The sequence below is a fragment of the Thamnophis sirtalis genome, unplaced genomic scaffold (assembly GCF_051295495.1).
Source record: "Thamnophis sirtalis isolate CommonGarterSnake01/CBP01778 unplaced genomic scaffold, rThaSir2_p1.2 scaffold_1, whole genome shotgun sequence".
Taxonomy (NCBI): Eukaryota; Metazoa; Chordata; class Lepidosauria; order Squamata; family Natricidae; genus Thamnophis; species Thamnophis sirtalis.
In genome coordinates, this window is record NW_028261381.1 from 141,695,160 (window position 1) to 141,722,944 (window position 27,785).

General features: G+C 39.3%; 1 protein-coding gene across 2 annotated transcripts; it reads right to left on the minus strand.

Moving 5' to 3' along the window:
* Positions 1 to 359: 359 nt before the first annotated feature.
* CYP46A1 (cytochrome P450 family 46 subfamily A member 1) lies at positions 360 to 26,813 on the minus strand. Of its 2 annotated transcripts, none has more exons than XM_087726256.1 (15): positions 26,577 to 26,813; positions 23,519 to 23,596; positions 21,118 to 21,199; positions 19,195 to 19,268; positions 17,503 to 17,589; positions 16,785 to 16,923; positions 16,281 to 16,391; positions 14,026 to 14,182; positions 10,363 to 10,422; positions 9,761 to 9,833; positions 7,808 to 7,892; positions 6,918 to 7,028; positions 5,971 to 6,059; positions 4,952 to 5,018; positions 360 to 419 (listed from the first exon to the last, which is right to left on the minus strand). In XM_087726256.1, the coding sequence occupies exons 1-15, from the start codon at positions 26,702 to 26,704 to the stop codon at positions 381 to 383; spliced, it is 1,380 nt and encodes a 459-aa protein (XP_087582382.1). In that variant the 5' UTR covers positions 26,705 to 26,813; the 3' UTR covers positions 360 to 380. The 2 variants fall into 2 exon arrangements, with proteins under 2 accessions (XP_087582382.1, XP_087582376.1); XM_087726250.1 differs by lacking the exon at positions 360 to 419 and adding an exon at positions 429 to 3,323.
* Positions 26,814 to 27,785: the final 972 nt, after the last annotated feature.

The window sequence follows — 27,785 nt, forward strand, 5'->3', positions numbered from 1 at the left end:
ACAATCATATAATCAAAACCCTTACATCGTTTATGCAAATATTAAATCAGAAAGCTAAGAAATGATGCGTTAATTGTGATGTGGACAAAGGAACAATAAAAGAGCAATTAAAAGACTTAACAACATAAAAAATGTTCATGATTTAGTGGTTTAAGTAGTCACCTCTGTCATATCTTATTTCCTAGATGTATAATGTAGCCCTATGCATATTCCACAGCAGAATTCAAATAGAAATATCTCCATATTTCATTCTTCCAATTCTACGAAATTATATTCTTACAAATCTAAGAAATTTCCCCAGGTTTTGCCACTTTCCTTGCCTATTGGGCATTTCCAAGTATGATAACGTAGTATTAGACATCAGTTCTAGGAACAAGCCGTCACATGAAGGTTAAGTTCATTGCCAAAAGCATGGTCATCTATTTTTTTAAAAAAACATTTTTTTATTTTTAACAAATAAGTACAAACATAAAACATAAAAACATCTTCCAATTTTGTAGTGTGTTGATTGGTTACAAAACTTTTTTGTACATTCTCCCCATAGTCTTCACTTACAATTTATATAGAATCTCATATTATCAATCTGATATATATGTATGCAATTATTATAATTATTATACATTTATTTGACTATAATTATCATTACTTCATTTTATGTGAAATATTCTAAATTGTATATTTAAATTATGACATTTCATTACATCATCCTAAGTCCATCCAGTAGTAATACATCTTTATAAAATTCTTTGTCTAACCATTGATAAGTCCCATGTTTTATAAAATTATTTATCTTTATTTACCAAACTTTTATGCATCCTCTCCATAGTCCTCACTTACAAATTATATAAAATCTCATATTATCAATCTAATATATATATGTATATCATTATTAATCATTTATTTTAGTATAACTATTATTACTTTATTTTATACAAAATATTCTAACTTTAAATAAATTCAAATTATTTTTTATTATAACATTTCATTACATCATCCTGTATCCATCCAATAGTAGTGCAATCTTTTATTTCTTGCCATTTGTGGCATTTATATTCTAATTGCTTTTTTAGTAAATCTTATATGGACATCTCTTGGCAACTTATATTTCACTGCGTGTCTTGTGAAGGCTCGAAACCCCTCATCCATTCCTTCCATCATCTTCCCTTTAGTTATCACCAATGCTTCTACCAGAATTTATATCATTACTTCTGCCAAATTTTCTCCCCTTTCTTCTATATTCTGGAATCTGAAGTAAAATTCTTGTCTGTCGATCTCCCATTCCAATATTCCACTCTTATCTTTTTCAACCGCACTCATTCTGCTGTCAATATCTCCAATTTTTTTTTTAATCTCTTTGTTCATCTTTTTCTTCCGTTTTTTGAGATATGTTCTCATATTTCATCATTGTTTGGTGAATATTCTCAATTTTTTCATCTATTTTTTCTGTTCTTTGTTCAATAATCTCCAATCTCTTTTCAATGCTCTCTGTTCTTACTTGTATTTTTTGAATTTCTTGCATAATCATCTGCAATGTCACTTCCTTTTATTTTCCCTGTTGCAACATCGTCTGTATTGATCTTTTTCTTCCAATAGTACACACTGCCACTATGTAAAATCCAAGGCTCTTTTCCAAACAAAGTTAACTGTTCTCTTTCCAAGTTCAGTACAATCTTTTTTTCCACTCCAAGCTTTTCACTCTGATAGTAACCAGAGAAGCACCTGTATAAACATCCACGCTCTTCCCACTATCATTTTCAATAAACAAACTCAAAGTCCTTGAAGTGTAATACCATCTCTTACTTTGCACAAGATTATCAAATGCTCAAACGTAGAGAAGAAAAACAATGTTTCCAAGCCTCCAAGTGGCAGTGTTACTTCTTTTCATCTATTTTCACTTCCCTCTTTATATTCTTTATATTCCAGGAAAGAGAAAAATTAATAAATAAATATTATAGGGCGTTGAAAAGGGGAAAAGAATGAAAATCTTTTTAAAAAAAATAAAAATAAAATCAGTCCAGTTTAAAAAATAAGTTTTTTGTAGAAATTCCAGCAGAAAAAGGATTAAAGAAAAATAACACACTAAGTTTGAGTCAGACTTAATCTCGCTGCTTGACCTCTTCTGTTTTCAATTTTAACTTTACTTTTAATTTGGGGGGTATTTTCTCATCTAATAGTAAAAATTATCTCACCAATTTGGCACACTTTCTCTCCTGCTTGTCTTCCATTTCTGGAGCTGTCCCAACTTTCAGCAGCTTCAATGGCTGCTTCTTTGTTGGCGGAAAAAAGGGCTTCTCCTGGATCTACCAAGGACTTTGCGATGTCCCCAGGATCAGCAGGATGTGCCCTTCTCTATCACCGTCTCTACGGGACGGTTTAGGCCCAAAAGGACCATCCAGCGACAGAGATATCGATGGCGATCTTGGAGCTTCCAAATCGCACGTCTTATCGTTGCAACGTCAGTGCCATCTCCCATGGTCATCTATTAAAGATACTGCAGTGGATTTTGTATTGAGCAAGTGATTGGTCTAGATCAGGGCTGTCAAACCTGCAGCCCGGATGTGTCATGCGCTGGCCATGCCCAAGCCCGGTTTAGCAAAGGGGGAGGGAGTCCTGATACATCATATGACGCCACTGTGACAATGCAACTTTGACACCCCTGGTCTAGATGATGCTCAAGGTACTTTCCAAGTCTAATTCTAAGCATCTATTTGTCTTGTCTCTTGCATGTAGGCAGTCTTGAATAGAATAGAATAGAATAACAGAGTTGGAAGGGACCTTGGAGGTCTTCTAGTCCAACCCCCTGCCTAGACAGGAAACCCTACACCACTTCAGACAAATGGTTATCCAACATCATCTTAAAAACGTCCAGTGTTGGAGCATTCACAACTTCTGGAGTCAAGTTGTTCCACTGATTGATTATTAAGAGCAATTGAAACAGCAACAGTGACAGGATTGGATAAATGATCAGGCTACAGAGAATCAACTACTACCACTTTCCTTGTATTTAAGTACAATGACAATAAAGATTATATTTTACAATCTAAAGTAGTCAGGTGAACCCAAATGTAAACATCGTAAGCAGTTTTTCAACTGCTGTTTGAAATGCTCTTTAACACACCCTGGTTCAGTTTAAAAAATATTGTGAACATAAATGACAACATGTCCTCTTTTTAAAAATTAAAATGATGCCGTGGTTTCAGTCTGCATGTTACACCATCAAGTGGCCTCAAAGTTCCCATATCTAGAATTTTAAAGCTCTGTGGTGGAACCAGCTCAAATTCAAACCTCTGCAGAAATTTGGCCATCAGCACTTTAACTTCCATCTTGCATGAAAACAAAAAACCAAAAGAAGAAGAAGAAGAAAGATTTAATACTTTTACACACAAACACACACACTTTGACTTCTTCATTCAGGGACTAATCATTAGCCCATGGATGAGAGCTTCCCCTAACCCTTACTGTTGGCCATATTGGTGGGGACTGCAAGGAGTTTAACCAATATCTGGAATGCCACAGATTTCAATGCCTGCTCTAATCTTCCAGTCTTTTATTTATCAAATAAATACTTCTTTAGATTTTGACCTCTTTCATAATTTTTAATTACATATAAAGTTTTTTAAAACCCCAATTCAAAAACTGAAGAGATGCATGTTAATCTGACCAATCCAGGCTTCAATGATGAGGTCCATTCAAAACAGAGACTGAGACTCACAGAAAACTGAAATAGATATTGACAATCTCTCTTAATTTTTTACAACCCTGTTCTAAAAAGGGAATTTACATTCCCTTTGTTTCTTTAAAGCAGTGTTTTGGCTGGGGAATTCTGGGAGTTGAAGTCCGGACATCTTCAAGTTGCCAAGGTTGAGAAACACTGCTTTAAAAGGAATACAATACCTGGGGAATGGGGAAAAGGAAAGCACACTACAGTACCTATAGTCCTTATTTAATGGTCATAATTGGTGGCTGCTTTTCTTTTCTCCACTTTCCTAGAAATGGTCACGTCAATGCTGGGATATCTGGCTGGCAGCTGCTCACAATTGATGACTAGTAAGTTTTACACCTTCAGTTTTTCTTTGCCTCCTAAAGATTCAGCTTCTCCACTCCAGCACTCTGTGGAATGCTTCTCCTGGCACTTGCATAATTAGCAAGAAGCCAATGCTTCTATCTACATTCACTGAAGAGGCAGGGATTGCAAGAGAGTAAGCAGTCACACAATGGAAGGCACAAATTGGAAGGAAAGTGGTGGCATCAGCAGTCCTCACTCCATTATACAAACAGCCCATTATGTGCCTGCTTACTCTCTTTTAACCCCTTCTTCTCCAATCTCTCTGCCATTTTTGTAGATTTAAATGCTTTAGAGTAGAGTTCCTCAATGTTTCTGGCTATGTGGACTGGCAGGGTGGACAGGGGATATACTGCATCAGTGGCTGGCAAGGGTGCATGCCGCTCACACAAATCAAATGTGTGTGCGCTCACTCACCTGCTGCTCATACAAGTGAGGATGTGTGTGTGCATGCACGTGCTTGCCAGCTGTTTTCATGGCCTGGTTGCAAACCTTTCACAGCCCACTAGTGGACCATGGCCCACAGGTTGGGGATACCTGCACTAGAGACTGGAAGAATGGATCAGGAGCATATGCAAGTTCTCCACCTCTCTTTTAAAAGGAACAAATCAGAGGTGGTATTCAGCAGGTTCTGGCCAGTTCTGGAGAACTGGTAGCGGAAAGTGAGTAGTTTGTAGAACCAGTAAATATCAATTCTGAACTGGCCCATCTATTCTCTGCCTCCTGAGTCCCAGCTGATCTGGAGGGAATGGAGATTTTACAGTATCCTTCTCCTGCCATGCCCACCAAGCCATGACCACAGAACCGGTAGTAAAAATTTTTGAATCCCACCACTGGAACAAATACTAGTACTGGAACAGACATTCTTAAAGCAAGTATCTTACTCACCTGAGAAAATAACTGTCCAATACATGAACGAGGTCCCAGCGAAAATGGAAAATAGGAAAAATAAGGTCTAGAAGAAACCACATGAAGCAGAAAAGTTTTTAGGTTGTGCTATTCATCTAAGGATACTAGAACTGTTTAGAAATATAGTTTTATAGAACACCCCTTCATTTTTTAAGAATACTATTATTTCTGCTTTCTGCGCAGTGAGGATAATCATATTTACATTTTTTATTTCTCGAAGAAAGTACTGCATAGTCATTAGGATTAGAAACTAATTTTATCTACTACCTCACTTTTAACAGCAGCCTCATTTTCAGTTTTAGGAAATGACTACAGTATGTTTCAGAATGTTGTCAATACTGAGACTTGTAATCTTAAGAGATGAGCAGGCCTCCCAAACTAATTTCCATCAGTAATTCTTAAATAACTAGTAAAGAGGGGTTCCCAACCCCTGGGCTGTGGCCTATTTGCGGCAGACCGCACACATGTACATGTGCATACAGCTCAACTTGCGCAGGTTGAGCAGCGCACGCATGCGCATGTCTCATGTGTGCTGTGTGCCAGCCCGCCGCTCAGGTGACCAGGGACCCATCTCCCTCCCCACCACCAGGCCATCAAGAGGCAAAGGTTGGGGACTGCTGTAGTAAAGCACACGTCTCAATGTCTTTCACCAACTTAGATGTGGAACACTTGGTATAAATGGCACACATTATCATCAAATGATCTTACTATTCCCAAAGACTTATACGTGCCTTCCTATATACTGAACAGGGCTTCATCGAGCTCCAGTAGACAGCATCAAGTGATTTCATTAAACAAATGACGATTCATATTACTTATGCAGGAAAGGCATGTTTACTGGAGAAAGTTAGAGCAACCTGTTTGAAAATCCTTTCTTTTGTTCCAGGAGGTTTATGGTATTTTCTGCTTGACTCTAGAAATAGTTAGATTTGTACACAAAAGTTTCTGATAATTTTGCAACATTTCAAACATTAAAAGATTTTAAAAACAGAGGTCACCTTGATTTGCCTTTGCTAAATCGATCAGGATCAAAGGTTAGAGCATCCTTGAAGTATCTATCCATGCGTCCCATGATATAGGTATTGAACTGTCAAGGGAAGAGGGACATTGGCAGAGATAAATATAAAGTCACCTGAAAATAACTCGGGCTGTTCACAGGTGCGGGAAAATTCATATTTTAATGAATTTCTAATGCTTGCCTTTGGACTAGTCTTAAACAAATCCTTGCTGCTATTTTCATTTCAAGATTATCTTGTCCTTGGAAACTCTGTCTGTCTGCCTGTGTATGTATGTGTGCACAAATTAATAAACTCACAAATAAATCATAGTAGTATTCAATCTGAAAAAAATAGCAATAACATTTAGACTTATACACTGCTTCAAAGTGCTTTGCAGCACTCCCTAAGCGGTTTACAGAGTCAGCATATTGCCCCCAACAATCTGGAACCTCATTTTACCAACCTCGGGAGGATGGAAAGATGAGTCAACCTTGAGCCAGTCAGAATCGAACTGCTGGCAATCAGTAGAATTAGCCTGCAATACTGCATTCTAACAACTGCACCATTATGGCTCTTCACTGTGAAAGGAAGTCACAACAAAAAAGTCAAGGTTGTCCTCTACAAAATGTGGGACATGGGTTTGTATTATAGGAAGGGAGATTCCAATTGAATTTTGGGGGAAAAAATTCATCAATATTCCAGAGCAGTTATAGCCTCCCTTTCACTAGATGTATTCAAAGATGGCTAGACAACCATCCCTTCAGCAAGCCAGGAGCTGGATTCAATGTTCTAAAATTCCCTTCCAACACTATGGATTTGAGCCTAATCTAGATGTAAAATCAATTTGTGACATTAGTAGACAATTGAGCAGTCATCTATTCATAACATTTGCTTTCTACTCTTTATCATTTAAGTGGAATATATGGCAGAAGACTGCACAGACTCACAAATAGGGTGGTGTTTGCTGGAATTTCAATTCCTTCAATTACATTTTTCTTCTCTGTCCAGCGCATAGTGCCTGAAACTGGTGGGTATAACCGTAGGATTTCTTTGAGGACCTGTAAGTAAGAGCCAGCTTTTAATAGTTGGTATGATATTGCATAAAGATCCTGCAACTGTTTGCCCACTTTTCACTAAAAGTAATCTGAAGGCCAGGTAAAATTCAGTAAATGGAATCATGCAAAATTACAAGAATTAAAACCATAATCCTACAGAAACACATTAAACTATATACTTTTGAAGTGGGTGTGCTCCAGGTTCCACCTGGTAAATGCTGAATAGCATCCCCCACCCCGAAATATAAGCTGTCCTTTCTCTGGACTTCCATAAAGCCCTGAAAATTGTGGTTCTAGGTCTAAGGTAAATGTGTTTAAGGGTGAAGGAATCATCATGCTTTGCTTTTAATGGTTATTTTTGGTCCAGGCTGTCTTGTTTTCTTTAATGTTCTTAATTGTTTTAATTTACTACAATATTTTTGATAAGCTGCCCAGGGTGCACTGGAGTGGGCACTTATATTAAATCTAAATAATAATAATAATAATCGTAAAAATAATGTCCCAATACAATGTATATCTAACATTCTAAGCAAAAACAATGTACTTATTGTTTTAAAGGTGAGCACTGGGTAAGAAGATTTCACTTTGTGATTAGATGTTCTCATAGAGATTTCACAGGATCAAAATCCCAGTATGTCTTTGCCATGGCATTTAATGATGCCAAAAGCCATTTTTGCAAATTTCTTTCAGAAACAAATTTATCACTCTTACTATCGGGACAAAAGCACAGAAAGGCAGGGTCAAAATCTTGGACTAACTATAGGTTTATTATTCAAGTGTACCTGTGTTAAATATTCCAGTTTCCTCAGATCTTGGTAGGCAATGTCTCTCTTCACACCAATAACTTCATCGACTTCAGCCTGAAGTCTAAAATGCAAGGGCAGAAGAAACGTGGTTTAGACAAAACCCACTGACAAATTGTGAATGGGTGGATAAGGCTTTATTTGATGAGACTAGCAGTCATTTATGACAGTATTTGTTTTCATTGTTGTACAGAGCTTGGAGTCTCATGACTGGGGTGGTCTACACATACAGTAAGTAGGCAAGTGAATAAGTAAATACCTGCATATCCACCACTCCCTTTCAAGGTTCAAAATAGTTAATTACCTTCATAGTTCTGTGCTCTCATGCAGACTGTCAGAGAGGAGGAGTGCATAAGAACAAAGGCAAACAGATCTACCTTGGGGCTACTTATGACCCAGATTCCAAATTCTGATGGTCAGGGTCCTCCAGTGGTCACACGACTAAGCTTTGGGCACTGGGCAACTGGGACACCTTTACAGTCACTTGTAAAGGTGTCCCAGTTTCCCCTGGCCATGTGGCCGCATTTTATGATGGATTTGCTTCTGGTTTTTGGCAAAACTGTGCCCATAGCAAACCAGTACTTTGTTTAACAACTGTGGTGTTCACTAAATGACCATGGCAGTCACTTTGTAACTACAACGTTTAACTAATATTCATCACAAAAAAGGTGGCAAAATTGGGTTGATCACGAGGATAACCTGCTTTATGCCAAGGATTAACCAAAAAATACACAAACCAGATTTACATATTCACATACCTTTTCCTTTATTTTATAAGGGATCAATTTATACTCTGCTGGTGTTTGGCAGTGTGTGTGTGTGTATAAGATCACTTTATAGTCTCCTGGAATTGGCAGTTATACACACACACATACACACACACACACCTGCAGTATGTACTATCCCAGAGTGGATGTAGCCCACACTGTTTGTCTGTATGTGTGTGAGTTGTTGAATATATGCACGAGAGAAACCTGGTGTCAGCTTAGTCTGATGTGATGGCGGTATGGAAGGCTAAGCCCTGGCCCAGCATTGTTGGGTCTTGTGGAATGCTGCTTCTGACACTGGCATAAGTGGCAAGAAGCCAATGCTTCTATCTACATTCACTGAAGGGGCAGGGATTGCAAGAGAGCAAGCAGACACACAATGGAAGGCACACAATGAAAGATACACATTGAAGGGAAAGTGGTGGCATCAGCAGTCCGGACTCCATTATACAAACAGCCCATTGTGTGTCTGCTTGCTCTCTTAGAATCCCTTCTTCTCCAATCTCTCTGCTCTGCGATTTCTGTGGATTTAGCTCCTCTAGAGCAGAGTTCCTCAATGTTTCCGGCTTTGCAGACCAGCAAGGGGGACGGGATAGTTCTGCGTGGGCAACTGGCAAGCGTGCATGCTGCTCACACAAATATAGTGCACGTGCACACACTCATCTGCTACCAAACATAAATACATCCCCTATTTTATGGTTTATCTTATTTGGCTTCTTATAGTTTCAAAGTCTGCATACCAGACTGCAGTGATTCTAAGAAGTTTTAACTCCCCCCCCTTTGTTCTATCACTGAAAATACAGTAGCCCAGATAGTCAATTTTATATGCCTACCTGACATCAGACCTTGACAGGGGGGAGGGGGAAACACTGTTTCACATGACATTTTTTATGTTCCAGGGCAATTCATCCTTCCACACAGATATGTATCCAATAGTTGTGTTGCTGATGAAGACTATGTATGTCTTTCCAAATGTAATCAATTTTCAACAAATCACAACAATCAGAAAGCAAAGCATGTGTAGGACGAAAGGAGTAAGGGATTCTAAACAACCCAAAGGGCAGCCTGAATTGGCTCCAAACCTTTTTAAAAAAATAATCAGTCTGTGAAAAAAATATAATCATATACAATTTCAAAAAAATAAATAGTACAACAACATACTTACTTTGCAACTATTTCTGGCTGCCGTGCTAATTCCATGATAGTAAAAGATAATTGACTGGCAGTGGTCTCGTGACCTATGGAAAATAACAATTTATTAACTGAAAAAATAAAGGTATAGTTTAAAAGTAATCAAATTATAAGAGTACTCCAACTTAAAACATTTCCAGTGGAGTGACAACACTATTGCCAGGAATGGTTAGTTTATGACATTGATAATACAATCTCTTAACTCAAAAATTGGGTTAAAGTTGTGTTAAGAGTAAAAACTGACTCGAAGGCAAAGAACTCCCACTATGTGATTTCTAGTAATTAGGACCATTGTGGAGCAACTTAGTTGAACCTCTGCCACATGCAGCATTGCTGCTTACATTAAGAGTAGTACTGCTCTTTTGGCCACTATGTCACAAGCCCAACCAAAGTTGTTTTATCCCAAGCATGCTCATTTTATTTCAAGTTAGTGCCTCTAATCAAAAGCTTACTTTTGCAAGCCAACTACTGTCCATATTCCCACCAATTCATAAGTATATACAGCATACTGAAATACACGTGGAAGACATTTTGTTTGTTAAATTGGAATAGCTGTAAATTAAAAGATTTACAAACCTGCCACAAAAAAGGTGACAAAGTTGTCTACCATATTTTCATCATCAGATTCCTCCTGATCTGTTACAGACAAGAAAGGAAAGAAGAAAGCTACTAAAGAATATCAATACAAGTTTAGCAGCATTTAAAAAATACAACACCTATTGGAAGTATAATTGGGTGTTGTGGCCCAGCAGGAGCCATTGGAGCTGCTGATGGACTCCGATAGCGAGAAAACCTATGAGTCTGCTTTGGAAGATGTGGAGGACCCTGGGCAGGGATGCTGGTTGGCCACCAGGAGGTGCCTGAGGCATGGAGCAGTGGGGAAGATCAAAGGGAGTTTGTCCCTGATGCCAGGCAACGGAGGGCGGAGAAACGGAGGCAGCAGTTACGGAGACAGACTCATAAGAGATAATCAAGTCCAGGTGGTTGTGGCTTGGCCCCTGCCAAGAGAGTATATAAGAAGAGTCTTTGGGAGGAGTCCTTTTGCAGGACACAACCGTTCGTAATAATCTGGAGAACTCCTTGTCTGGTCTGCTTTGTGTTCCCGTGTCTGTTGGAGTCTGGGTTGCTGCCAACGTCTTGCCAGTGAGTCGTGTCTGGGCTTTCAGCCAACAGGATTATAATTGCTGTGAATAAAGAGTGGCAAACAGCTAAGCCTGTGTCTGCGTTCATTACCGGACGGAGGGGGGCCAAAACAATTGGGCTACTCAAAAAAATATCAGATGAACAAAAGGGAAGAGATATTAAAAGAATGCATAAAACCAGTTCTATTTATTATTCTAATTCCTATTATTCTAATTCCAGATGCAATATACTCAAGCAGAAAATAATTCTCAAAATAATTTACAAAAATGCAATCTTATTAAAGGGTCATTCCATGTCAAGTGGTCTGATTTCAGAAAAGTGCCCAGTTCGACCATCACAGATTTCAATGAAATATGGTGTGAACTTGCACACACATCCCCAATGAACATTGTTAAAGTGTTACATTTGCCGATGCAATACTTGCGGAGAGAGTCATTTGTTTGACCCCATATTGCAGCCTTTTACAGTATGACCCTGAGGATTCAGAAACTTTGAGGCAGAATATCTCTGGAAATATTTTGTTGAGAGAAACAAATCTTGGCCATCTTGTACAACTTGCACTGCTCCATTACACAAAATAATAAAAACATTCTCATGAGCGATCTCCATCTAGATAAGTTAGAGCAAAGTTGGCTGAAAATGACTAGGGCTCAAAAAAAGGTTGTTTGACTTTTTATATCTTTGGAAGGAAAGGTATGAGAAACATGAAACTTTGTCCATAATAACTTAGCAACACAAGGTTTTTGAATATAAAATTTCATTCTCCTACTACTTTCCAATAGTTCACAATTTAGTGCAAAGTTTACAGTTTTTGTAAAAATGCCAGTATGTTCATCACATTTTTACAAAAAAAGACCGTCTGGAAACTCTGTTAAATCATTCTCTTTGGAAAGACCATGTTTCAAACTCCCTAAAAGGTTGGATTGGTTTTTCATTGCTGATATATAAAGCCTAAAAATAGGGACAACGTTGAGGAAGTTGTATGGCAACGTCACATGCATTCTATTACTGTTTCGTCTTGTTTGTTTTATATAGACATCATTAGTGCTATTATATTGCATTGGTCCATTGTGACTTTGTCACTACCAGTTTAGGCACTTGACCCAGCAACCCCATCACCATAGGGGGCACGCCCAACAGCCGTGCAATACCAGCCACAGGTGTGTTTCTTGGTTTAGGATCCCAAGCCTGTAGTTTGGTTTCTTCCTCGAGGTTCAAAAGTCTTGTGTGTGTATGTGTCCAGTTCCCAAGCCACCAATTGGGCAGCTTATCCTAGGTTCCCAAGCCTAAAATGGGTAAATTATATGGTTCCCAAGCTGAAGTCCATACTGTTTATATGAACTGCCAAATTCCAACAATTGCTTATTTATTATTGAATTTACGTGCCATGTTCTTTAGCGTCACTTCTGGGAATTGATTCTGACGATGTAACTGAAGCTGCTGAAAGCACACAGATAAGATGTGGTTCTGGAACCCAACAAACATCTTGTTTTTCAGGCCAATAAAATGAATGAGCAGAGTCTCGTGGATGCATAAATGTTACCAACGCATTATTTTGTTCAATTGAAATTTCCACGATGTTGCCTACACACCATTTTTTGGCATAAATGCAGGCAAAATAACAACCGGGAAATACTATATGTCAGCCAATTTTAAATTCGGATAGATGGTATTGGACATTTTGATCGCAAAGTTAATTGTGTCATTTGAAACTTTGCTGACAGAAATCATATTTGAATCAACTGGCACAAAATGGTGATGATCTCTTGTGCCAGCTATTCTGCTGCTACCTTTCCATCTTTCTTCTTGCAGCATCCTGCTTTTTTCGATTTCTTCCTTCGGAACATATATATATTTAAATCCGTGAATGTTTCACCATGTGAGTTTGTTTCACCAAATCATCCTGTGACTGAATTGGTGGCACAACTAAATGTTTGGCTGCTTGAGCCAGCCTCCAGCGACCATCAACTGATCAAAAATTGAAGGCAACAGATCTGTTCAACTTTTGCGACAGAAATATTCATGTATTGTAAAGTTGGAAAAGTAGCAAGTATGTAAACAATTCTGCACTAAGCAAAACAGTAGATCTCTCTATTCCCATGAATGTTTGAAAAACTGAGAAAGTATATAATAGGGTTTTTTTTCCCTCTTCCCCATAAGCCGTGATGGCGAACCTATGGCAAGCATGCCACAGGTGGCACAGGGAGCCATATTTGCTGGTACGCCAGTCGTCAGCTCTGGCAGACATGCACATGCTGGCCAGCTGATTTTTCGGAGGTCCGGGGGAGGCCATTTTCCTCCTCCCCAGGCTTCAGGAAAGCCTTCGGAGGCTGGGGAGGGCGAAAAACAGGCCCAATGGGCAAACTGGAAGTTTGTTCCCGAACTTCTGGTTGGCCTGTTGGGGCCGTTTTTCGCTCTCCCCAGCCTTCAGGAAAGCCTTGGGAGGCTGGGGAGGGTAAAAAACGCCCCCAACGAGTCACCTGGTTGTATGTTCCATTTGTGGGTTTCATTCCACCAGGTTTCCGTAATGGCAGCAATATCATATCTACCCTCATTTTCTTGAATTTCTAATTCACCCTGTTTGTTCCTCATACTCAGCTGGTTTGCTTGTTTACGTGATCTCCCCAATCATGCATTTTGAATTTTCTTTATAACTTTCCTTTGGTCCGAACATCGTTGTTTGGTTCACTTAGTGAATTGAGCTGCTTTTCCTGGATCTCAGGTTTTCTGCTACTGGTTAATTGTCTTTCAAAGAAGAAATTCTCATGGTATAATCCATCCATAAAATGAGTTTCTTCCAAAGAGGTATTGTTTGGGAGCCTGTGGCGCAGCACCTGTAAGCTTCTAGATCAGTGTTTCTCAACCTTGGCAACTTGAAGATGTCTGGACTTCAACTCCCAGAATTCCCCAGCCAGCATTTGCTGGCTGGGGAATTCTGGGAGTTGAAGTCCGGACATCTTCAAGTTGCCAAGGTTGAGAAACACTGTTCTAGATAGAATGTGAACCCAATGCATTGCAGTTTTCTCTAGAAAAATGAAATTACATGAAGTGACAAATGCATAGTTATTAAGCTTCTTCCAGAAAACAATTGTCTACCTGCACTCTTCAATATCTGGGTGAGAATATCTAACGGGACAGGTTCGTCATTCTGGATGGCCTTCCGCCTTTGTGTGATACACTCCTTTCCAGTGCGACGTAGCAATCTGAGACTTTCACGAACCTCCTGTATCTCTTTTCTATTCCCCGGCAGATACTAAGGAAATAACAAAAATCATCATGAGGGCGCATTCTTTAACATTATTATTAAGAGACTGTCAGCATGAATTGTGATTGCTAAAGTCTAAACACATGGTTAAATTCTGGTTAAGGAAAAACAGACAATTCCCACAAAACATTACCTAGTCAGAAATAGTGACTGCATTACAGAACTTTATAAATACATAATTTTAATATAGGATGGGGATTTGTAGACCTGGACATATAAATGCTTCCCGTACACAATTTTCTACACTCTTGTTTTCCCATTCTTTGTTTCTTATTAGATACGTCCAAAGCATTCGGCGTGCAAACTATTTTGTGCATACATCAGATAGTCTGTGTCTGGACCAATCACACATAATTAATTTAGATACATTTCCAGTCCAGCCAGATCCTCATTATGCAAAAATGTAGCTCTCTTAGGAAGGCTATAAATCTGGGAAAAGGAAAGGGAAGAAAAGGAGGACCAGCATCAAAGTTAATAGACTCAATTATAGTGCCGATGGGGGGCATCATTGGAAGAACTGAAAGGCTAACTCAGGAACATCATCACAATCTTTCTATATCAGTGGTTCTCAACCTGTGGATCGGGACCCTTTTGGGGGTCGAACGACCCTTTCACAGGGGTCGCCTAAGACCATCGGAAAACACATATTTTCGACAGTCTTAGGAACCGAGACACCAATTTGATGGTTGAGGGTCACCACAACATGAGGAACTGTATTAAAGGGTCATGGCATTGGGAAGGTTGAGAACCACTGTTCAATATGATCATTAAGAATCAGCAATGACTTGATAGGACATAATCAATCAGACCGCAATTCACCCCAAAATACTGGCCAAATCTTTGAGTTACAATGTGCTTGTTGCTAGATCAGAATAAAAAAATTTTCTTAGTCTGTGAACTCTCCTTCACTTTATACTGCAACTGCCTCCCTTGCAGTTCTGATATCATATCCTCTCTTACTCCATAAATACAAAAGCACACACTTACAGTAACAGTATAACAGAGTTGGAAGGGCCCTTTAAGATATTCTAGTCCAACCCTCTGCTCAAGTAGAAGACCCTATACCATTCTGGACAAATGGCTATTCAATCTCTTCTTAAAAATCTCCAGTGACGGAGCACCCACAACTTCTGAAGGCAAGCCGTTCCACTGATTTAATTGTTCTGTGAAGAAATTTCTCCTTAGTTCTAGGTTGGATCTCTCTTTGATAAATTTCCAAACATTACTTCTTGTGTGGCCCTCAGGTAGTTTGGAGAATAGGTTAATTCCCTCTCTGGCAGCCCCTGAAATATTGGAAGACTGCTATTTTTGATTATATATCTTCAATCATGAACTTAACAAGTTTTGTTCTCCATTTTTACTACAGTGCAGCTAGCCTAATTTCTCTAAGGTGGCACCTCCCAGATGTGCCTTTCTAGCAAGCAAAGCCAACCCTAGGTGTAACAGGACTGGTAATATACTGTATTTTAAGACGCACTGGAGTATAAGACACACCAAGATTTTGAAGAGGTAAATTTTAAAAAAAGTTTTTGCACTCTGCAGACACCCCAAACTCTCTGTACACTGCATTTTTTGTGAAAAGCAGGGCATGCAGAGAGTTTGAGAGGCCTGCAAAGTGCTCCTGGAGACTGGGACAAAAGCAAGCAAAAAACAGCCCCTTTTTTCGCTTGTTTTTGCCCTCCCCAGCCTCCAGGAGCACTTTGCAGGCTTTCCAAACACTCTGCACGTCCATTTTTGTGAATGGGGTAGGGTTTCGGGAGGTTAAAAATGATGCATTCAGTGTATAAGACGCACCCAGGTTTTCACTCTCTTTTTTGAGGGAAAAGGGTGCGTCTTATACTCCGAAAAATACGGCAATTGCATAGAGTATCAGCTTCACCATTCAGCAAGGAACTGATCAAAACAACCTGCTCTAGCAAAATAGACAACAGTATTTCTTGGCTCTCACTGATGGAATTTCTGATTGGAGACTTATGCTGATTGCATTATGGACAAGTAAAGGCCAAAATATTGAGTGAAGGCCACATCTACATTTGACCAACAACAAGACAGCTTTGAAAAGGGGAAGAGAAAAGTCTGTACTGACCTGGAAAAATGGATTTCGTGCCTTGCTCACCCCCTTCATGACCATGGTAAATGCATGAGGAAAAGGTGTTTGGTCACAGTGTAGAGTGTTTAGTTCCAGGCCAAATGCCACCTGATAATATTGAGAAAAATGAGCAGGGTGAGATATCTTTGTTTATAGTTGCTTGCTTCTGAGAATAGCAACCTTAGACAGCAATAGTTCAATACAGTAATGTAAAACTCTGCAACTAAGCAAAGGATATAGAAAAACAAGCTATATATATAATATGGCATGCATTTTTGTAAACAGTGCCTACCTACCTTACCAGATGCTAGCTATTTGCAACCAATTGCAAAGCTGCATTCAGATAAAACTACCTAGTGAGGTAAAACATGAATCTTCCCCAGACCTTTGCTTTTTTGTGAACCATATTGTCACAACCATATTGTGAAGCTTTTGATTATGGCCATGCACTGGCCATTAGAGATATTTTCTTATTTTACTGGGAAAAAGGAATTCATTTGCCTTTGCAATGATGTCCAGGGTCAACCGTCTGAACAGGCTCATCATATCCACTTCCATCTCTCCATCTGCTTTTTCATTCAGCACTTTCATGAGGTCTTCTGCTTGGTCATTAAAGATCTCCATAAAACCAATCAAGTAACTGTGCAATGAAAGATATGTTGCTTTCAAAAGAGCTTTTCTTGTGTACAGAAAGAGAGATTTATAACTCAAGTCAAGAGAGATAAGACATAATGTACACATAATTACACATATACTCCAAAGGTGTTTTTTTGAAGACACATTTGGACTTTTTTGGGGGGGGGGGTTGAAGAGGTTTTGAAGAGCTGAGGAAGCTTCTTGGATGAGAAATGAAATGTCTTAAAAAAAAAACACCAGAAAGTTCAGTTGCTTCTTGAAACACCTTTGGGACAACCATGACCTGGATGACTGAGAATCTCCAGAGATGCATATATTGCAATTTCACTTAATAAAGGACACAAGGATATCCTTGTGTCCATTAAATAAATAAACTAATATACAAATATCTCCCATCTTATCTACCCTCCTACAACATTTATGTATTTGAATATTCACATAGATTTAATCATACAGGAACAGAGGAATACAATATGAGAATAAAAGAATTCTCTAGCCAGAATTATGTACAGTGATTAATTCTATTTGAAATGACATCTCTTAAAAAATATCAACCTATTCCAAGACATTTTCCCCCCCTTACTTTCGACTGAATGCTGAGTCTATAATTTTTCGTTGTTTGTGCCAATGATTGTAGTCAAGATCGGTTTCCAAGCCATTCCCTAAAAATCTGAAAAAGGAGAGGAAAAAATAATCTTGTACGTAGTGCTTTTCACCAGTTTCAATAACCTATTCTGCCCAAAAATCATGTTTGGGGCAAAAATGGTATGCCAAGGAGTTTAATTTCCTTTTTACATGCTGGCTTCCTTTCAGCATAATCTGGCAAATTGTTCTGACCTAGGCCTCCTCAAAAACATGAAGCAAAGCCTGGGTCCCATCAAAACATCTTTTATTTACACAACTGTGAATTCTTTTCATTCACAGTCAGCAAGGCTTAGCAAACAGTCTTTCAGAGGAATATTTATTAACATGAACCTTATCTCGCTTGGAGAGCTGCCATATAACTAGTTTCCAAATGCAGGGCAAGGCAACACTTGACACAGAGTCCCTTATAATCACAAACAGAACTTTCCACTCTGGAAACGACCAAACAAATTGTTTCCTGCAAAAGCCCACACCCTGTTCACTCCTCTTTTGTTTCCTATGGGAGGGGCCAATCACCTCCAAGGTGTGGCTTTATGCCCAAGTCGACTCTGCTTTCTTAGTTGTTCTTGTCTTCTGGCAGCTCTGCGCATGTGCACACTGAAAACAGGCTCCAGCTGTTTTGTTTTTTTAAGTTAGACTTATATACCGCTTCATAGGGCTTTCAGCCCGCTCTAAGCGGTTTACAGAGTCAGCATATTGCCCCCAACAACAATCCGGGTCCTCATTTTACCCACCTCGGAAGGATGGAAGGCTGAGTCAACGCTGAGCCGGTGAGATTTGAACCGCCGAACTGCAGCTGGCAGTCAGCTGAAGTGGCCTGCAGTGCTGCACTCTAACCACTGCGCCACCTCGGCTTGGTTCCTCTGCCTCACTGCTGTCTAACTCCTTCTCTGCCTCTGACGCAGAGCTTTCCTCATCCCCAAGGACTGGCCCATGTTCCGCCCCAACTTCCTCACTGTCAGACTCTGTTGTCAGCTCCGCTGGCCGCCAGCAGGTTACAACACAAACTAACATTAAGTGGAAGCCATAGTAATAATTGCAATTTGGCAGTAGTGGGTGTCAATGGAAATCATTTATTAAACTCGTATGCTGCTCAACTCTTAATGACTAAGGGTGGTTCACAACAATCAAAGAAATTACAATAACATAAATAAAGATAAAAGATCTTTATCTTTTATCTTAATTCATTTCAAGTCAGGAACAGAACGAATCTGGATGGACAATACATACAGTACAAAACTTTCACTGGAAAATAAGAGATGAATCCGTTTTACTGAGTCAACAGAAATAAGTTCACAATTTTGAATGCTGCTGATCATGACAATCTTCTATAGTGCCTTATTGATCCAATATTTAGAGGCCTTAGTCTGCCTGCTCAGGGCCTTGGTTTCACCTTATTGTTGGGTGAAATTTCCCAGGTAAACCAGCACTTTAGAATTTGTTTTTCATCAATATAATGTACTTCAGTAATTCACACTGAGATTAAATAATAATTCCAATTTAAATAATTTTTATTGAAGACTTTTGCTATAGGTAAAATATATTGACAGAGCAATCTTGGGAATTAGAAGATTTTCCTGATCAACCATTAATGCATTTTAATGTCATATATAATTTTGCTTTAGCTTACCTTACACCAAACACGTTGCAAAGTCGGCTAAATATCTTTGGGTCCTTTGAATACTGTGGTGACATCAGGTATTCCTAAAATTAAATTCTTCTGGTAAGTCCTTTACTGAGCGTGGGCAACAGAATGGAGCTAGCAGAATGTTTACTGGCCGTATGGCCTTCCTGTAGCCAATGTGGAGTTTTGTCCAGCAGATATAATCTCATTGTGCCCAGAGAAATATCTGCCTCTACCTAGGATTGAACTCATAGCCTCCTATTGTGAGGTGAGAGCTTCACCGCTAGATCTCCCCGCTCCATATATGTGTGTGTGTGTAGTATTTGTGCTGTAGTATTTACTGTTGCCTTAGCAAAGGCAACAGTAAAATATTGGGCTTTCTGTCTGGATGGTCTCTTGTGACGAGCCGAGGGACAGAGAATGGAAGCAATTAGCTTCCTCCCATAATTGGGGCATACCAGGGGTTGTGACTTTAAATATATATATATACACATACATACATACATACATACATACATACATACATACATACACACACACACACACACACACACACACACACACACACACACACACACATACATACATATATATATATATATATATATATATATGTTTTCTGAGGTTTTCGCGGGTGTTAGTATGTAGGTCTCTAGTTGTTCGGGTTTTCTCCCGCGTAGAGTACTCCTGGAGACACCAAACCTGAAGTAGTCTGAAGCAGCCTGAAGATGACGAATGAGACTTCGTCGAAACGTCGCCAAGACATCTCCAATTCTACGCGGGAGAAAACCCGAACAACTAGAGACCTATATATATATATATATATATATATATATATATATATATATATATATATATATATATATATATATATATATATATATATATATATATATATATATATATATATATATATATATATATATATATATATATATATATATATATATATATATATATATATGTTTCTTTTTGTGCTGATAAATAAATAAAGAGAGACTAGTATAGATCTATTTCAAGCTATTTAGCTTGAAATAGATCTATACTAGTCTCTCTTTATTTATTTATCAGCACAAAAAGAAACACAAATATAACAAAGGCAACAGTAAAAATATTGGGTTTCTGTCGTGATGGACTCTTGTGACGAGCCGATTGACAGATAATGAAAGCAGTTAGCTTCCTCCCATAATTGGGGCATACCAGGGGCTGTGACTTTAAATATATACCTTTCTCCCTGGCTCAAGCTGATAACAGAGGACAGGCTGTGGCTTAGTGGTTAACATCTCTGCCTGATATGCAATCAGCCCAGGTTTGAATCCCAGTAAGGGTATGGCTAGCTGATGAGAGCTAAATAGCTTGAAATAGATCTATACTAGTCTCCCTTTATTTATTTATCAGCACAAATATAACACACACACACACACACACACACACACACACACATCCCTCTCAAATCCTCAAATCCTCATGCACCCTCCCCAACCAGTGCCTCTCATGCACTCCCTTGCACGCACCCTGGCCTTATCCACACTTCCCTCACACTTTTCCCGACCCGCACCCACAAACCCTGAGTCTCTGGTGCACCTTCACAGACTGCCCTCCATCCTCCTCCACCCTTTTGGTTTCTTCCTCACACCCCTGAACAGCCTTTCTTGTGCCTTTTGTATAAGCCTTACACTCTCAGTACCTCTCTGACCCTCACATCACTCCTGCACCACCTGCATTCCTGCTGCTCCTTCCAAACTACAGTACATCTCTTGCACACTCTATGGAAGTCTCACTTACTGACTTTGGTTATGAGAAGCTGTCAGGAATTTGCCTTGCTTAACTTGGGATTCAATTAACAGTAACAACCCTGACTGCAGAGTACTTATGCCTGTCATATCAGTTTTGAAGCAAACGGCAAAAGAATGCTCAACTTTCACATACCTTCACTCCTTCAGGACTTAATATTAGTAACGCGACTCTATGAAAAGCATTAAAACGTACAACTGGTCCATATTTCTCAGCCCTATGAATGCAAAAATGTTAGTTAGCAAAAAGATTTTTTAGTATTTATATATAAATCCTGAAACACTAAATTACATCACATTCAAGTATTGTTTTTTTAAGGATGACAATTTCTTTAAAGATGATTTTTTTAAAAGTTTTTTATTTTTTCATTTTCATAACAAATAACCACATGTATACTGTTACATAACCAGAATTATATTATATTGTTAAATGTTTACATCAATTCATCTTATCACCAACCCCAAAAAACTATTATTGGCTCTTCTGCTCTCCATACACCATATTTATACCCTATCCATCACTTTCTACTCCCTCTCTCCTCCTCCTCCCTACCTCCTTTCTTCCCTCTATCATCCTTATCTTCTCTACTTCCCCTTCCTCCCTCCTTCTCCTCTCTACCCTTTCCACTCCTTCTTTCTCTCCTCCTATTCACCCCCCTTCCTAACCCTCTCTTCTTCCCTTACCTCTCTCCTCTACTTCACATTCTTCATCTCATTTACTTGGTATATTTCAGCCTCTGAGCGAGCTCCGTTTTATATTGATGGTATTTATAACTCTATTTCAATATGCATCTTTAATTTTAACATATATCCTCCTCCTTTTTTGAAAGAAGGAAAAAAAGTATACATATATAGTAATTATATTCTTAACACCCCGCCCCCACCTATTTTTGGCTGGGATATAGACCTGGTTACAATTCCCAGCTATTCTTATCATTATATTTAGATAGTTATACATCATTACACACCCCAAATTTGTAGTTTTGTCTTTATAATCTCAATAATTTTCCATTATAAGTATATTTCATATTCCCCTTCCATTTTTCCATATCTTAACTTAGCTTACCTTTAATTGTCTTTAAATAACAATCCCGGATTGTTGTTGAGGGCAATATGCTGACTCTGTAAACCGCTTAGAGAGGGCTGAAAGCCCTATGAAGCGGTATATAAGTCTAACTGCTATTGCTATTGCTATTCTTCCATTTCTTTGTAAAATTCCGAATTATCACAATTATCAGTTAATCTCTTTTAAAGACACAATCTTTTCAAATCCAAATCCAATTTCAAAGTTTGTGTTTGAATGGGTTGGTCACTTCTCTGTTTTCTCCTTTCTGTCTCCAAATTGTTTAAAGCAAGTAGTTCTCCATTTTTCCCCCTTCTTTCTTTCTGCCAAAATCCCGATCTGTCCATCAATATTATTTATACTCACAAGGTTCTTTGCCTTTTCCAAATTCTGATTTATGTCTGTTGGTTAATTAAATCTTCTTACCAGGCTTTACATCCTATCTCCTGCACGCTCCTGCTCAGATGCTTTGGCCAGAAGCCAGCAGCTTCTTGGGCAGCCATGTTGCCATGCTGCCTCCCCGACACTGATTCAGAGGGCAAATCTCCGACCTACAAGAGACCTGTTGCACTTCCTCTGGGTCTGATGAGACGCTGCCCCTTCTTCACCACCACCCCTAGGGAGGTTCTGATCTGATCCAAAAGGATCTCGGCATCGGTTTGTCAGACAGAGTTCATGTGAGGCTCTCCAGAGCTCTCACCTCCCCCGTCTGTCTTGCTGAGGAACTTCCAGTCAAATCCCAGGATATTTTTTATTAGTACTGGTAGTCCTCGACTTACGTCTACAACTGAGCCCAAAATGTGTATTGTTAAGCAATACAGTTGTTAAGTGAGTTTTGCTCCATTATACAACTTTTCTTGCTACAATTGTTAACTGAATCACTATAGCAGTGTTTCTCAACCTTGGTGACTTTAAGTCCTGTGGACTTCAACTCCCAGAATTCCCCAGCCAGGTTGAGAAACACTGCACTACAGTGATTAATTTGGTATCACAGTTATTAAGTGAATCTGGCTTCCCTATTGGCTTTGCTTGTCAGGAGGTCATATGACCCCAGGACACTTCAACTGTCATATATATAAATAGCCAAGGGCCTGAATTTTGATCACATGACCATCGGGATGCTGCAACGGTTGTGTGAAAAACAGTCATAAGTCACTTTTTTTCAGTGCCGTTGTAAACTTCAAACGGTCACAAAATGCAGTGTTGTAAGTTGAGGACTACCTGTATTTCATTTTATCAGGTGATTATTGATTATGATTTTTCTAAATTACTATTTTTATATACTATTTTTATATACTATTTTTACTATTTTATAAATGCAGGTTTAACAAATCCAAATGGAGGCTTAGAACTCAAAATACAGGTAATTGAGATCTATGAAGAAGCAGCATGGATCTCAATTAGTGTAATTCAAAATAATATAAAAATAATAAAATAATTTCAAGCGATGTGATTTTTTTCAAAAAGAACTTACCAGTTTAGAAAGAGATCATGAATCATTTTCTCATTTTTCCACATTCTCCACAAGATTGGCAAGTGACCAAAGAAAAAACTGTAATATTTGGGGAGGGGGGGGGGGAGAGAAAGCCAAGGTTTTAAATGTATACATTGCAATCAAACAAGAAAATACTGCAAGAGAAAGAAGGGCAGAATGGAGATTGTTATTAAGTTCCATAAAGCTATTTCACAGTAAAATGCATAACAAGACAGACATGGTACATTTTTTTCCCCACAGAAAAAGATGGAACTGCAGGCAAGCAGCTTTACATGGGGAGGAGCCCCAGGAAAAAGAACGTAGAAAAATGCAAACAATAAAGCCCATGTTAGAGCACATGAAGATCCATTCTATCCCCAGAAGTCAAGAAAGAATACAATCAATGGGTTCTGTCACCAGACAATGGTACTTAATAGGCAACTAGTTTGCTAAAGAAATAGTTTCAAATCAGTTCCTAAAATATGCTGCTTGTGAATCACTTCATAATCTAAGGATGCAAATGGTGATGGCTCTTGCTTTTTGGTTGATCAGTTCCAGCTTCAACAAATTCCTTGCTGCTTCAATTTTAAAAGAACACCCAACTACCAGATTTTGTCTGGAGAGGTCCATGCCATGGTGTTTTAAACAAAGAAGCTACCATATGGATTCTGGAAGTTGTTTCTGATCAGAAGAGTAAAAGGTGAAATAGAAATTTTTATCAGGTATAAGAAGTTACCACCCAGCTCTCTCCCTGAAATAATGAAATATCCTAGGAAATGTTGAAAAGGCAGAATATTTCTCTGGGTGTGAAAAGAAACATGTTTTAAGAGACAGAATAGCTGCCTGTAGCTTCCTGCCCATCCCTACTTTGTCAATGGGCCATTAAGAAGGCCAAGCTAGACCCTTTACATAATAAAGAGTTATCTACTTCAGCTCCAGGGGAATGGGATTAAGGCATGATAATATTGGCATTTTACCCAGCTCACCACATGGCATCTGAGAACTCAACGAAACCTGGATTCAAAATGCAGCCTAGAGAGTTGCCCCTGCCCCTGCATGGCCCCATGGGAGTCTGACAACCAATCAGAATACAAGCTCAAGATCAAAGGCCAGAGAGGGCATAAAACCAGGGACTCAGCATCTCAGTCCTTCCTTCTCTTTTCTCCACCAACATTGAAGCATGTGATCATCTTTTCTGTTCAGGACTCAAGCCATGTGGCCCTGTCCACCAATAAACCATCTTTCCAAGACACCATGTCTCCAGTGTCTTTTTCCCCTCTTGGAGCTGACCTAGAAGGACGTTTCTTTCATCACAGGAAAAAAAATCCAGTGGGTTATAGTGAAAGCTTCCAAACAAACAAAAAGTGATTAAAATAAGTAAGCAATTGTCTAATTTTTCCTTAATGTATTTTCCTAGTGCAGGCGAACCTTTTCGGCACCAGGAGCCTAAACTGTAATGCATGTGCATGCCTGTGCATGTGTACGCATGTCAGAGCACCGAAAATCCGAAGACCAGCTGATCAGCACGCACATGCCTGTTTTGGGGGCATTTTGGGCTGTTTTTTGGGCCATTTTCAGGCCGTTTTTTTTCAGGCCATTTTCCAACACTCCGTGCCTGCGTAGAACCTGCTGGCCGGTCTTCCTGGCAACTGAACAGTTTTCTTGGCAAGATTTCAGAAGTGGTTTTTCCTGAGCTCCTTCTTATCAGCTGAAAGAAACTGACAACTATTCAGCTGATTTTGTGCCTGAGGTGGGATGAGAACTCAGTCTCCAGTTTCTAGCCTAGTGCTTTAACGCCTACACCACATCTGTTTTATATTTCATAATATAAGACTAAAAATGATCGTCCACAAAGCAAAAAGCAGAGTGAAACAATCTGAAAATATTCTTTGATTTTGTACATAAATGAATACTTCTGGACATTTGAGGCAAGGCTATAACATCTGCTAGCAGATGAATGTTGGTTATCAAAATGTGCAAAAGAAAAAAAGTGGGAGAAATGAGTGGAGTGTGGAAATAGAGTAACTTTTCTGAATAACCTGCAAAGGGTGCTCCTGTAGGGAGACCATAAAGATGCAGAGAGGAGTGATGCGGATGGATTTTGCTTCTGGATTTTCATTAAAGGAGAATATTCAGAGCTCATGGTTGAAATGAGGGGTCTTTGATGCTCTCTGAGGTTTTCTTGCAGATGTTTTATTACCCAAATTAAGTAGCATCATCAATGGTAGTGTCTAGCATCACATGCACTAGACTATAATAAATAATAATAATAATAGAGTATCAAAGTTGGAAAGTCTACAAAAGATTCTCAATGAAGGTTTCCCAAAGATGCTTTTTAGTAAGCAACTGGACTTTCTTATTTGGTTTTTTTTTTTCTTTTGAAATGTTTTGCTTCTCATCCAAGCAGCTCTGACTGGATGATTGAATCCAGTCAGAGCTGAAGAAGCTCCTTGGATAAAGAAACATCATCAAGGGGGGGGGGGGCAAGAAAGTGCAGTTGTCTCCTGAAAAAGCACCTTTGAGACAACATAATTGGAAGGGACCTTAGAGATCTTCTAGTCCAACCCTTTGCTCAGGCAAGGACCCTATACCGTTTCAGACAAGTGGCTGTCCAGACTCTTCTTAAAAGCCTCCGATAAAAAGGAAAGCCGTTCCACTGTTTGGGTAGTAAAATGTCTGCCAGAAAACAGCCAAGTATCAAGGCTCAGAGAATATTAAGACAAGCTCAGTGGCTAAGACACTGAACCTGTCGATCAGAAAGGTCGGCAGTTCGGCGGTTCGAATCCCTAGTACTGGTCGTCTGCGTGAACAGGGGATTGGACTAGATGACCTCCAAAAACCCTTTCAACTCTTACTGTTTTCAGTGATCAACGTGGTGGTGCTGCACAGCGCGCAACTCTTGAATTACAGCAGCCGACTACGGGTTGTCAGTTAGCCAATCCACGTGGGGGGGAGTCTGCCTTCCCGAGCTTGTAGACGGAGGGGTAAATTTCAAAGCCTTGGGGAAGGTTCAGGGAGCTGAGCGAGTATCAACCCTGCCGTCCGCAGCTGCTCTTACCTCGCCCTTGGGGCGCCGGGGATGTAATCGTACTTTACATGAACTACTTTAATGTAGCAACAGTAGAGGCCCAACAGCAAAAGCGGCACAGCCAGCAAGAGTTGGCAAAAGATCCACATCGCTTCCATAATAGACGGCGAACGCGAATTGGGACAAACGCGCTAACGATTGTGCGGCAGCTTTCCCCTTTCCCTGGACGGGAACTGTGCTGTCTAAAGGGTATTGTTAGTCTAGGAATTAAATACTGTTTCTTTAAGAAGGGACTGCCTCTCGGGTAATAGTCTTGCCTTCTGGGAAATGTAGTTTTATGTCATGAGGTCACGCCTGTGTTTCCTATTGGCCACTGGGAGCTTACTGCTTATTTTCAGCAAGCGGTCGTTATGAATACCAACTCAATCGGGGACCAATATGTGTGCTTCTGTTTCTTCGGTGTGCCTTATTAGGTTTGTGTTATTGTTAAATTTTAGCAATAATTAAATTGATTTAAATTAAGGCTTACGGCTCAACTACTCTGGATCCATACGAGAAGACTCCGCATGCACTTGATATTGACATGCTGATACATCCTTATTCGTCCACTTACTGGAGGTTCTTAACCCCTAAATTCACTAGGAATAGGAATAGAATAGAATAGAATAGAATAGTTGTAAGTCTTCTAGTCCAAACTTCTGCTTAGGCAGGAAACTATACATCACTTCAGACAAAAGATTATCCAACCGTTTCTTAAAAACTTCCAGTGTTGGAGCATTTACAACTTCTGGAGGCAATTCCACTGATTGTTTTAACTGTCAGGAGAGTTCTTGGTTCTAAGTTGCTTCTCTCCTTGATTAGTTTCCACCCATTGCTTCTTGTCCTGCCTTCAGGTGTTTTGGAGAATAGCTTGACTCCCTCTTCTTTGTGGCAGCCCCTGAGATATTGGAATACTGCTATCGTGTCACCCCTAGTCCTTCTTTTCATCAAACTAGACATACCCAGTTCCTGCAACTGTTTTTCTATGTTTTACCTCCAGTCCCCTACTCATCTTCGTTGCTCTTCTTTGCACTCTTTCTAGAGTCTCCACATCTTTTTTACATTGTGGTGACCATTTTGATCTTAGAAAGTTATAATAGGCTATGAGTCTGGATAAAATTGGAATATTAAAACTTTTACAATAATTTTTTTGGAATTAATTATAAACTACAAAAAGCTTCTTGTGGGAAATAGTTTCTG

What these genes read in the sequence shown, in the direction of transcription:
- CYP46A1 (XM_087726250.1), bottom strand. Translation starts at nt 26,704, where the DNA reads ATGGAAGCGATGTGGATCTTTTGCCAACTCTTGCTGGCTGTGCCGCTT. An exon ending in TGTCACCTTTTTTGTGGCAG is followed by an intron (nt 9,834 to 10,362) that starts GTTTGTAAATCT and finishes TATTTTCCATAG; the next exon opens with GTCACGAGACCACTGCCAGT. An exon ending in AACTGGAATATTTAACACAG is followed by an intron (nt 7,029 to 7,807) that starts GTACACTTGAAT and finishes TCTTACTTACAG; the next exon opens with GTCCTCAAAGAAATCCTACG.